General features: G+C 56.0%; 1 protein-coding gene across 1 annotated transcript in view; it reads left to right on the top strand.

The window, feature by feature from the left end:
• Window positions 1-496: 496 nt before the first annotated feature.
• TRAM2 (translocation associated membrane protein 2) overlaps window positions 497-12,129 on the top strand; it is a 75,501-nt gene continuing 63,868 nt past the window's right edge. Inside the window, exon 1 of the mRNA XM_029243190.1 lies at window positions 497-755. Coding sequence (XP_029099023.1) covers window positions 636-755 — 120 coding nt within the window. The 5' untranslated portion in view covers window positions 497-635. The remainder of the gene's footprint in view (window positions 756-12,129) is intronic.

A 12,129-nucleotide genomic window follows, 5' to 3' on the forward strand; every position in this document is an offset into this window, starting at 1 on the left:
TGCAGGCCGCTGTGGCCAACGAGGATGCCGGCCAGCACCGAACCTGAGCGGCTCTCAGCCCCCCAAGGCCACAGCCCGCACCTCCGGAAGCACCGAGCTGAGCTGCCCACCCCGCGGCCAGCCCGCGGCCTCCGCGGCCCTTCCCTTCCCGCAGAGGAAGGAGCGGCCGCCGAGGAGTGGGAAACCCGGGCCCACTTCCTGTCCGGGTAGGGCCGTGCGTCCTTGCGCCCCTCTGCCAGCTCCCGGCCGGGAAAACGCGGCGGGGCGCGAGCGCCGGGCAAGGGGAACCCAGCCTGGCGCACCGCCCTCCGGCCCCGCCCCGGCCCCGGCCCCGCCCCCTCGCGTCCCCAGCGGCGAAAGGGTTAAGCGCGCGGGGGGCGGGGCCCGAGCGAGCCAGGCGCACCGAGTGCGGGCCGCGGGCGGCGAGGGGGCTGCGCCGGGGGCGGTTCCGGACGGCGGGGGCGGGGGCGGGCGGAGGAAGGGGGCGGGCCCCAGAAGTTGTTGGGCGCTGGGCCGGCGGCGGGAGGGCGAGAGGGCGGCGGGCCGGCGGGCGGAGTGGGCCTGGGCTCGAGAAGTTTGCGCGGCGGCTGGTGAGCGCCGGTTGCGGGCCCCGCCGGCCGTGCGCGCCCGCTGCCATGGCTTTCCGCCGGAGGACGAAAAGTTACCCGCTCTTCAGCCAGGAGTTCGTCATCCACAACCATGCGGACATCGGCTTCTGCCTGGTGCTCTGCGTCCTCATCGGGCTTATGTTCGAGGTGAGCGACAGCGGGGCGGTGAGCGCCCCTCTCGCGCGCCGCCCGACGTCCCCCTGCGGGTCTCCGGGGTCCGCGTCTGCGCCTGGGCGCCCGGCCGCCGTGTCGGTCCCCCGCACCCCCGGCTTTGTGCACTGTGCGTCCCTCGGCCTCCTAGTCAGCCCAGACACCGCCGCCAGCTCCGCGCCGTGCCCGCCTGCCCTGCCGCCCTTTTGGGCACCTACCGTACCCTGCAGCTCTCCCTGCAGCCCCGAATCCTCAGCCTGGCCTCGAACCAACCGCAGAGCTGCCACCCGGCCCGCCCAGCGCGGGTTCTTTTTTGGTGTCCGGGAGCCAAGCCCGGAGACTTCCAGACCCGCAGTCATTGCACAACTCCCCTTCCCAAGCCGTGGCTGCTAGCTCCTCTGGGCTTTTCCAGTGGGAGGGACCCCGGCCCCTTTCCTCCTCCCACTTGATTTTCGGGGTCTTTTGCATCCTCCGCTCTGGGCCAGACTCGGGGTGTTCACGTGTGGCCCTGGCCCCATCCCAGCAGTGCACTTCTGCCGTCCTCCCGCCACCCTCCCCACCCCCCCCCCTTTTTTTTTTACTCTTGCCCAAAAGGCCAGTTTTCATAAACCCTGTTTCACTCTGTGAACTGTTCATTCAGATCCATCTGTGGTGGACCCAGAGCTTCTCCTGTGACAGGAGCAAGGCACGGGCCAGGGATACCCTCCGCTTTTAGGGGAAAGGTGATTCTCTAAAAGCTATTTGGGTAGCGGGAGACGACGGGGTCCTGCTCAGGACAGCTGGGGCAGGCCTCATGGAGTAGGGAGTTTTAGTAAGCCTGAATGGGGTCAGAATCCAAGGGGGCTGATGGGAAGGATTCCCTACTCCCGACAGCCAGAAAAATGTGATATTCACAAGTAGGGAGAACTGGCAAACGCTGAGTATAGGACTTGCTGTGGTCTGTCTTGTCTCAAGGGTCAGATATGTGAGTGACACTTCGTGGGCAGCTTATCTGCATTCTCAGGAATGGGTTAGGAAGCTGTAACTCTCTATAAATTGCCTTGAAGATGGAAGATTCCTGGCGTGGCTAATTACCTCTTCTGTGTCCCTCTGTCTCTGGGTTCCCTATCTCCTCTCTAAGGATGACAAGGGCCCTGCTTGGTCAGTGAAGCTGCCCTCAAGCTGGGGACATTCTTGTGGTGGCCGAGTCAGCGTTGGATGTCTGCATGTGTCCTTGGCTGGGCTTCAGGGTCTGCAGGCCTCCTTTACTCCTTCCACCCACCCCGACAGCTCTCGTGATGTATCGGCGGCGAGGGCTTTGTCAAGCCAGGGTGGTCCCGGTGTCACGGTCCCTGCTCTGTCACTAATTTGACGAAATAAAAAACAGATGCAGCCTCAGTTTCCCCATCATTACAGATGAGTAAAACCTGTCTTCCTCACAGCATTATTGTGAGGTTTAACTGAGATCATGGGAGCAGCAAAAGCCATAACAGGTTCTACCAATGTGAAATCAGGTCGTTTGCTCCTGAAACCCTGTTATTGTTGATCTTAATAGCTTAGCGGGATAGGAGAAAATTTGTTTGGTCCAGCCAGTGCTCTCAGTGTCTCCTTGCTGTCCTCCATTCTAAGAGGCCTCCCAGTGCCTTGTCACCAGACTTGGAGGGTGTGGTTGGAAAGACACGTGACAGCTGTAGCCCTCACAGCCAGCGACGTCTCTTGCATAGCCTGGTGGGTCTCTCTGCTGTGTGTCTGGCATTCATTAAGGATGGTGGCTCTACCTGCTTTTACCTTTGCTCAAAAAGAGCTGCCGAGTATTTGAGCTCAGTACCTCCTTCCCTCGCTGCCTCTGGTCTGGTGGAAAGTCCTGTTGGTTAAACCTGGCCGTCCATGGGAGGTGGAAAGTGCTAGGAGCCCTTAATTCCAGTACATGACAAGAGGAAGGCCCAGGGTGGGAAAAAAACCCTGAAAAAACCGCCCTGCCCTCCTCCCCCTTTTGGGATTGGACTGGGGAGTGTGGAAAGGGCCAGGGCTGAAATGCCTGCCTCACGGCTCCCTGTCCCACCACCCTCTTCTGGTAGAACCTTCGCCCCGTGGCATCTGTACGTACAGGACAGGTTGTCTCCTCAGGAAGGTGCACTGGAGGTACGTTGTGGGTCGGTGCAGGCTGGTCTGGGAGGAGGAGGGCCGTGTCCAGACCTCCCTTATGAATCACGTGTGTTCTGCTGCACTAGGCACACAGTAGGTCTTCATTGTCTGTACCTACCAACTGACTCTCCACAGAGACAGGTATCTGCCGGGGGGACTCAGATTTCTGGAACTCTGCTCTCCCTACCAGATGAGAGCAGGACCTCAGAGAAACACATGTGGGCATCCTCACAGTTGGGGTAAACCAGCCAGGGACTTACAAGCTATCACTCAGGGTCATCTGGGTTCTTTCCTGGAGGGGTGGTGTGTACGTGTGTGTGTATATATAGGGATGCAGATGATGGGGGGCAGGCCAGCACTTAACACGACTCACTTTTTCTTAGGAGTGAGGACGGAAGGAGATGGAAAGGGGAGGGGAAGGCAGGGAGAGAGGACGGCAGGCTTTTGGGTTTCTAACTTGGGCAGGGCTAGGATGCCTTCATTCAGAAGCTGAATCAGGAAAACTCAATTATAATTCTTCCCGCAAAGAGCGAGTCTCCTGGCTACTTCTCCCTCTGGGGTCCCCTGCCCAGCCTCTGCCAATGAGCTGGGGCCCTCTCCCCCCACCCCAGCCAGCCACAGCCTGGCCCTTGCATCTTAACTGGTCTCCACTTCTTCCCTGCCTCGCCCCTTCCCCAACTCACTGGTCAGCTTACCAGCGTTCAGAGGGGCTTTCGTTCCCCCGCAGGAACCCCAGGACTTTAGTTCTGTCCCCTGGGAGATGATGACTCCAAGTTCCTTCCCTTGGGATCACCTCCTTTGGGGAACACACATGAAAGGGTTGCCCTCCCACCTCTGTTTGGTTCCGTTTTGAACCCTCCTGAGGTTCCTTCTCCCATCTCCGAGGCCGGGGCAGCCTCTTCCCCCGAGCCCAGGTTTTCTTTCCGTCCTGCGGGCTGATTGGAATAGAGCTGTTCCGTGCAGCCACAGCACTGGGCTAAAAAATGTCAGGAATGCGGAGCTTCATCCCCCTCCTTCCCTTCCAGCTTTCTCTTTCTTGACTCTGCCGGGGAGAGGTGGCGCAAGGGGGATTTCTACTCCACACTTTGGTCCTTCAGGCCTGTCTGAGGTGGAGCCCGGCCGGAGCGGCCTTCAGGGTGTGGGCAGCCAGTGGGGTGTGTGTCAGATTTGAAAGCCGCCTCCCCTCTCCTTTCCCTCTCCAATGTCCTGTTCCTTTGGTGCCACAGTGCCACGTTTCAAACTGAAACAGGCAGGGGGAAGAGAGAGGAAAAGGCGCTCATTAGCGAGAACAGAGAATGAGAACAAGGGGGCACATCCAGCAGAGAGGAAGCCACTTGTACATTACCTACAAAATGTCATTTCGAGACAGACTTTTTCTGTTTGTTGCAAAGCTCATTTGCAGGCGCTGCTGGCTCTGCAGCACGGAAATGGTTCTGAAATTCTGGGCCCGTCATTTGGAGGTTGGGTTCCTGTTTGGTCTGTGATGACTTTAAGAATTTAGGGCCCAGAGAACTTTGGGGGTAGTGGTTGGTTTTTGCTTTTTAATTGTTTTGGAGGCAGATGTGGTGGAGCCACCTTTTCTCCAGGAACTGCCTTCTTCCCGGTTGCTGACACCACGGCCAGCTTGTCGGGGTGATGTGTTTGCAGCGTGTACAGTGGGAGCCCGTTGTGTCACGACCTGGCAGGACACGGGTTCCGTGGCACCAGTGCACATCCTCCCAGGCATCCCTGCAGACATCACAACCTGAAGGGAGGCTGCTGGTCCTGCCCCTTAGCATTAGTGCTGTAAGACAGCTCTGCTTACATTCTGTTATTACAAAGAGCCGTGCACATGGCACAGATGTACATCTGAGGGCAGATGTCGCTTTTATTTTAATTCCTAATCGCTTTTGAAGATGTTCTTCTGCCAGCTGTTACAGTTCCTGACTTACGCATCTTCCTCTCCAGCCTCTGACGTGGCTCATCAGTGGCGTTCTAGAGAAATGAGTCAGGGGAAGCCGAGAAGGGCCACTTAGTCTCTTAGGTGCCCTTGTTCTGTGGTTGGATTTTTACCCGCATTTCAGTGATCTGAACAAAAGAGCAGAGATTTGGAACTAGTGTACCTCCTGGTCCAGCCTCAAGTGTAAGTAACCCTGTCCTGTGGGATGTAAGGGCACCTCGGTGATCCCCGTTTCTTCTTTTGGCAAAAATGTGACATCCAGAAAGGTGGTGTTTATCAGTGAGTGAGTTTTTAACCCTCACAGCACGATGAAGGTACAGATGTCCCGCACTGGGCCTGGCACACGGGCGCTTAATCGATGGTCTCGGCCGCCACGCTGGTGGCCCCTGTTATTGGCGTCATTGCTGGGTGTGTGAGAACACCTTCCGCCATCAGCCTGGCTTGAATTTCAGTTTAGATAGGACCTGTTTTTTCCATGAGACCTTTCCCCCAAGTTCTCCAGTGCCAGCTGTCTGCTCCAAAGCGGGCGATCACTCTGCCCTGGGTGCCTCTTTCCCCTGCTCCACAGAGAACATCTGTTGTCCCTCTGCCATCCATCTTATTGGAAGGTGGGCTGGGGGTGCTGGAGGGTCTCAGAGCTGCCGCTGTCAGCTGCCCCGCCAGCTCCGTCGGTGCCACTTTCCTCTTGCTCCCTCTGTTGTCTGCACCCTTGGCCGCTGCTTCCTGGGGGCACTGTCCGGCCCGGTCTAGTCCTGCCTGTTTGCAGAGTCGCATGTGTTGCTATGGAGAAAACTTCACTCTGGCAGGCATGAGCTCCTTTCTGATCTGCTTCGTCGTGGGCAGGGGCCCCAGAAATCAGTCTGTGGCAGAGCTGATATATCTCCCGTTCCCACCCTGATAAATGCCTAAGCTGGAGGGTTGATAAGAGCGGATTAGAGTTCCCAAACTACAGAAGTGCTTTCTAATCAGCCAGAGTGCTATTAGCAAGCTTTGGTGGGAAACTTTACTGATACGATCTCTTAACCTTTTCATCCAGCACTGTGTATCTGGTGTCCATTGGTACCTAATGGTTAAAGAAAAGGGGGCAAAAAAAGGGAAAAGAAAACAGTAAAGCTACTACCACGGCTCCTGACACAGCCCGTCTCGTTTCCTGAGCAGACCTTTGTCTCTCACACAGCCTGTTGCTTTGCCTTGACTTACCTCAATGTCTCACGTGTCCGCAGTGGAAGGAAACCCAGCCCAGCTTAGTCACCACTGGTTAACATTGGGAGTTGACGTTGCAGTTTGAAGAGCTCTGCAGGCAGGTCTCCTGGACAGTGTAGGTTCACACAGCTTTCCTGCGTGAAGGAACGGAGCCCGATTGTGAGTGGGGGACTGGGAGGCCCCTGGAGGGAATTTGGGGGCACGCAGGGTTAGGTGAGCCGCTGCTCTGTGGCTGTCTGCCCGAGCCACGTTGCCTCTTGACAGCTCCCCTCATCTGTCTCCAGGGGTTGGCAGCATTTTGCGTCTGTGAAATGCTTTACTAGCCTCACCCTGTAATCTGGATGGTTTATGGGGGTTGTCATACCCATCCAGAGCCTGGCTTCTAGAGGAGAGACTTGGCCAAGGACCATCCGCTCCGAGTTAGAGTTGGAGCCAAAACAAGAAGTCAGCCACGTCTGGCTCACATTTAGAGCTCAGCCCCGATGCTTCCACCAATGGGGCGTCTACAGAATGTAGCCACAGGCCGCTTTATTTTTCTCTGTCTGAGTGGAATCTGTTTATTACCTGGAAGTAATGTCTGCGGGTCACTGTTCCACTTGGAGGCTTTTCTGTCTGGAAGAGTCGTTGCCATTTGCAGTGACTCCCTGAAAGACTCCAGAGAGTGACCCAAATGTGTGTATCACGTGTGACCGTGGGCGAGTGGGCAGAGGCTTTACCTCCTGTTAAAGTTACTGTCTGCTGTTAGCCCACATCTGCGTGAGAGTGGCTGCTTCTGGCTGCTATATCTTCATTGCCCGTATCATCAAGTGAATATCATGGCCATAGCTCAAGGGCACATCTTTTCTTCACGTTTTACAAGTCTAAGGGCTAAAGGGAAACCTAGACTATCATCTACTGTGTTTACAGAAGAGGAAAATAAGACCCCTGAGGTTGAGTGATTTGCCCAGGACAGCAGAGTGAATTTCTGGTAAACTTGGGGCTTGAACCCACATCATCTGACTGAAGCCCAGTGCATTTTTACGCATATGCTCACTGGCTTTCCCGACGCTGCCTTTGAAGCCTCGAAATTGACAGATCCTTCCTAAATGTGCTGCGTTCATTTAGTCGGCAGCTGTTTGTGGACTGGGTGCCTGACGTGTGCTTGTGTGGAGCTCTGGGAATGCAGATGAACCAGGTGGGGTCCCTGTCTTCAAGGAGGTCACGATGTGGTAGCTTAAAGCTGATAGACTGTTTGTGGAGAGAAGTGAGGTCTTGAACTTGATGAAAGTGGCAGGTGCAACTTACAGATCATTGGGCCTCACCCTCAAGCCATTGCCGTTGGTGGAGGGGGGAGTTTATTGAATAGAGACCCAACACCCTGAGTGGTCAGCAGGCAGAAGACAAGCATGGCGGTGACTCCTGGGCATCTCGTGTGTCACAGCCTTGCGGATGAGTGAACTGACCAAAGGCAGCGAGTGTGTATGTGTGTGCAAGGTGTGATTTCTGGCACTCGGAGGCCTTCATTGATTGGAACCTTGCTTGAGGTTCAGAGAACTCTTCCGTAGGGTTTCTTAAGATTTCCAACATCAAACCCCAGCGGGATCTGTGATGTGCCTTTTGGGTTAGTGGGGGTGAGAGTCGCACCTGAGGTGAGAAGGGACATCATCCTCAGAGCCTCAGTTGTCCTGCCTTTGAAGAGGGTTTCTTAATAAAGCTCCTTAAGTTTTAAGGACAGAGTATCATTAGTTTAATCAGTTTGTTCTTTCGTCTTTATCATAAAGGTGCAGATACTCTCTGTTTTCACGGAGAATTTTAAAAAGAGACTTTTTAATGATGAAGACTTCTGTGGCTCTGGGGAGGGAGAAGGATGTGCCTACCTATGGGCAAAGCATGGGGATGTAACGTACAGCAACATGCCTATTCCTGCTCTGTTAACCTCTGCCCCCTTGCTTTGAGGAAAGCCCGCGACCTCACTGGTTAGTTAACAAGTGTTTCTGGTCTGTTGTGCGTGCCCAAGCGCAGTGCTGGCATCTTCGAAAAGATAGCATTGAGAGTCAGTGAGAACGTGGCTTTGGGGTGAGAGGTGACAGGGGATGTATTATCAGCTCCTTTCCTGAAGGTTAAGGGCAGTCTGGGGGCTCCTGACCTGGAGGAGCGATCCCAGGATAGGCAGACCTTCGCTCCGTGATTCCCAGAGTCCTGCGGGAAGTCGCGGCGTCCCTTCACGATGCCCTGCAGAGAAGGATCTCCTCTCCGAGGAACTTCTTCCTCGGGACTTGGGACGGGATGGGGCTTTTCAGACCCAGCACTTCTGGAGTTCAGAGTGTTTGGTTTGCTCTCCGACTTTGTACTGGGTCAGCTTTTGACCTCGATGGGCAGGGAATAACTTGTTTGTATGGATTTGGTGACTGCTGTTTGGAAGAGGGGGTGGAGGTGGAAAGGAATGAGGGATCGCTGATTTTTTCTTTTCTGTAATTGCAGTTTGGTCTCTGGTTTGGCGTGACGTGCGGGCACGAGCTCCTTTTCCAGGGTCCCCGCGACAGAGCCCGGGCAGGGAGCTGTGCAGTGGAGGGGTGAGGACTGGGCCCCGGGGCCTCTGCCCCTAAGTAGCTGTGCGGCCCCTTCTCCAGTCTGGGCCCCGCTGCTTCCTGCGAGTGTCAGTTGCTCTGCGTCTCGGTCATGCCTTCCTAAAATGCTGATGCAGGACAGGGCTGGGACATACGGGTAACACTCCAGTTGAAGGAGCACCTTCCCCACAGCCACACGGATTCAGGGTTAATGAGAAAAACGTTGCCCTCCACTACCTTCTGAAGTTGAGGTAGTGGTCTCAACTTCTGCTTTTGGTTTCATTTCTTATTTGAGTTGAAATCTAGCCTGAATTTGGGTTTGACATGTCATGGAGCTTAGTGGAACCAGTGGTGAGGGAGGAGAAAACCCATATGTTAGAAAGGAATCACCTGGGATGGGAGAGGGGGTGGGCTCTGTCTGTGACTTTGGAGTCAGAGGCCATGTGGCCCCTCCCAGGCTGACAGGGGACCCGGGAAGAGCTAGAAGAGGTCTCTGACCTGGGCAGCACGGCCAGCGCCTGCCCTGCCCTCTCAGCGTTCGTCGCGCTGGTGCTCAGGGTGGTCCGGGGCCCTGGCTGGAGCGTGTGTGCACGTTCAGGGACCCGCTCGTTCCCGCCACCCCTCGCGCCCCTAGGGGCCGGTTTATTTCGGTCAGTAGGGTGAGCCTAGAGTGTGAAACGCCCCCCAACCCCACACCTACAGCAGCGTGCTTAAGGCGTTGCCCAGCCAGCGGATAACACTCCCAATCCATCTGCAAGGCCTGCAGCTCCTCTACCCACGGGCATGCTTTCTGCCTCGAAATTATGAGAGGGAATTAACACCAGTACTGGAGGGGGAGAGATGTTGTGAGGAGATGCATCAGCACTCAGTGACATCCTCCTGAAGCCTAGTTTCAAGTAGGAATTATCTGCTCTGGTTAATGTTTGAAATGTCACAGTTTTGGACTCACCAAATGTAGGCCTCACCTGTGCCATCCAATAGGCAGCCACAAGCCACACCTGGCTATTTATTTATTTAGATTAATTAATTTTTGGCTGCACTGGGTCTTCGTTGCGGCGAGCAGGGGCTACTCTTCATTGCAGTGCGCGGGCTTCTCGTTGCAGTGGCTTCTCTTATTGCGGAGCACGGGCTCTAGGCATGCGGGCTTCAGTAGTTGTGGCACATGGGCTTAGTTGCTCCGCGGCATGTGGGATCTTCCCGGACCAGGGCTTGAGCCCCTGTCCCCTACATTGCCAGGCGCATTCTTAACCACTGCGCCACCAGGGAAGCCCACACCTGGCTATTTAAACATAAGCTCGTCAAGACGAAATGAAACGAAAGATTCAGTTCCTCAGTCACACCGACCACATTTCAAGTCCCCAGTAGCGCTGAGATGGAACATTTTGATCATCACAGAAAGTACTGTTGGACAGCACTGGTCTCCACGTCGCTTCCTGAGGGTTTGGTTTTTGCTTGTGTAGTAATAAGTAATGAGGGGTCCTTGTGGTGTGGTTCTGTTAGGGACTGTTAGAGGCATGGATTATAGGGCCGAGGTCGTGGGCCTGGAGCCACATGGCCTGGGTCTGAATTCTGGTTTTCCATGTCCTAGCAGTGTCATCTTGGTAAATTATTTCATCTCTCTGTGCCCCAGTTTCCTCATCAGTAAAATGGGGATAATACTATGTCTGAGAGTCGTTGGGAGGATTAGAAACATCAACACAAAATACGAAATGTTAATACAGACACAGTGCTCAGAAGACGGCCTGTTGCAGGGTGAGAGCCCAGTGCGTGTTCCCCATCGTTCCTGTTACACTTGGGAGGTGTTGGAGCGATGCCTTGACCGTGTGGGGCTCCCTCAGCATTTGGAACGCAGCTGGGAACGGGATGCATGGAGAGGTCAGCCCTGTGCCCTGTCCTGTGACCTCCACACCGGGCGAGTCACTCAGGCCCTTGCTGACAGCCACCTGCACTCACTTTACGTACAGTTACAGGAAGCTTGGGTATCTGGTCCAAGGTTACAGAAGAAAGAATACGTTAAGATGGGAGCAGTGGCTCTGGGGCAGGTGGATGGTGGTGGCCGACAGCTTGAGACTTTCTCCCGGAGGCAGTGGGGGTCTTTGAAGAGCTTCGGGAGTACAGTGATGTGAGGCTGTGTCCCTTGTTCCGGAGATACATGGAGGTGAGATTGGAGGTGAGTCTGGTGAGGAGGCTGTGGCACTGACCCCCAGGAGAACTCCCCCAAACCCCCAACACAATTTCAGTCTCCACCCCAACTGAGAAGTATGCCCCGGGACCCACACACCTGAACTCCCTGGTGTCCACTCGGTGTGGCAGGCACGCTGTACGACCCGGCAGTTGTGAGGGTCAGACTAGGGCGGGGGAGGGGCAGGGAGGGAGGAGGGCTCCGCCTGGGAGCCGCTGCAGCCCGAGGCTGCCCGGTGCGGGGCTGTCCTTGAACTCCGGTGTCTCTGTGACACTGTGTGGTGCCGGCTTCGCGTGACTTTATCACCAAAGTGTCCTTCAGACTTATTCAAACAGTATGTTTTGCATCTAATGTGATTTCTGATTTTTTAAGAAGTTGGGCCTCAGCCAGGTGGAACATCTCCCCCCCGCCCCCCGCTTTTTTCTTTCGGCTGCATAAGCCGTGAAGAGGCTTACGCTCAAGTATGGCGGCCTGACCCGAGGAAGCCGGGTTTGTTCCAGTGTCACAGGAGGTGGAGGGCGGGGGGGCTCCCCTGGGGAGGTTTCCTAGGGATGGGCGGGAATGGGGCTGCAGGGGGTTGACTGGGGACAGAGGAGGGAGGCTTGGCCTGTGTGCAGCTTCGTTCACAGAGTTGCTGCCTTCACTGTACGTGAGGGGCCGCCCGCGCTCTGCCAGGCGGTGCTGACAGGTGTCAGTCGTCATTCTTTGACGTGTGCTGGACAAGGTGAGGGCTGCCTGATCTGCCACGTGCCTTCCATCTCTGAGCTGATGCCAGGCCCCTGGGAACAGAAGGAGGAGATTTGCCCCTTGTCTGATTTCTCGCCCCCTGGTGGAACCCTGGGAGGCTTCTTCCCGAGGCCTGTGGGTGATCACCCATGATTTTATTAAATCCCCCTGACCCCCAGTGCCTGTAGTTTACATGGTGTGCAGAGGAGGGAAATGCTTTAAAGCAAGTGCATGTGTCAGAGCAGACCCCCGCGGTCACTGCTCCCTTGGCCTCGCCCCCGCGTCTGGTCACTAAGTCCCACCAGCTTGACCTTCTGCGCTGCTCTGTGTACCCGCTCGAGCGCTGCTCTTTGGCCTTGGCTCAGACCCTGGGCCTCTCTCACCTGAACAGTGACAGTGAGTCCTACCTTGGTCCTCAGCCTGTTGTCTGGCCTCCCCTCTGGCCCCTCCTCCACGGAGCTTGCGCTGATGTCCTCAGACTCAGAGCTGGGCCTGGGTCTCCCTCCCTTACAGCCCTTTGGTGGTGCCCACCCGAAGTCTGGGCTGCTCGGCATGGCATTCAAGGCTCCCCTGGAGTCTGACCAGCCTTTGTCCTCCACACTCGGCCCGCCCCTACCCTGACCCCTCGTCACAAACCATCTAGTGGTTCCT

The sequence above is a fragment of the Monodon monoceros genome, unplaced genomic scaffold (assembly GCF_005190385.1).
Source record: "Monodon monoceros isolate NGI ecotype Baffin Bay Population unplaced genomic scaffold, NGI_Narwhal_1 Super_Scaffold_3, whole genome shotgun sequence".
Classification (NCBI taxonomy): domain Eukaryota; kingdom Metazoa; phylum Chordata; class Mammalia; order Artiodactyla; family Monodontidae; genus Monodon; species Monodon monoceros.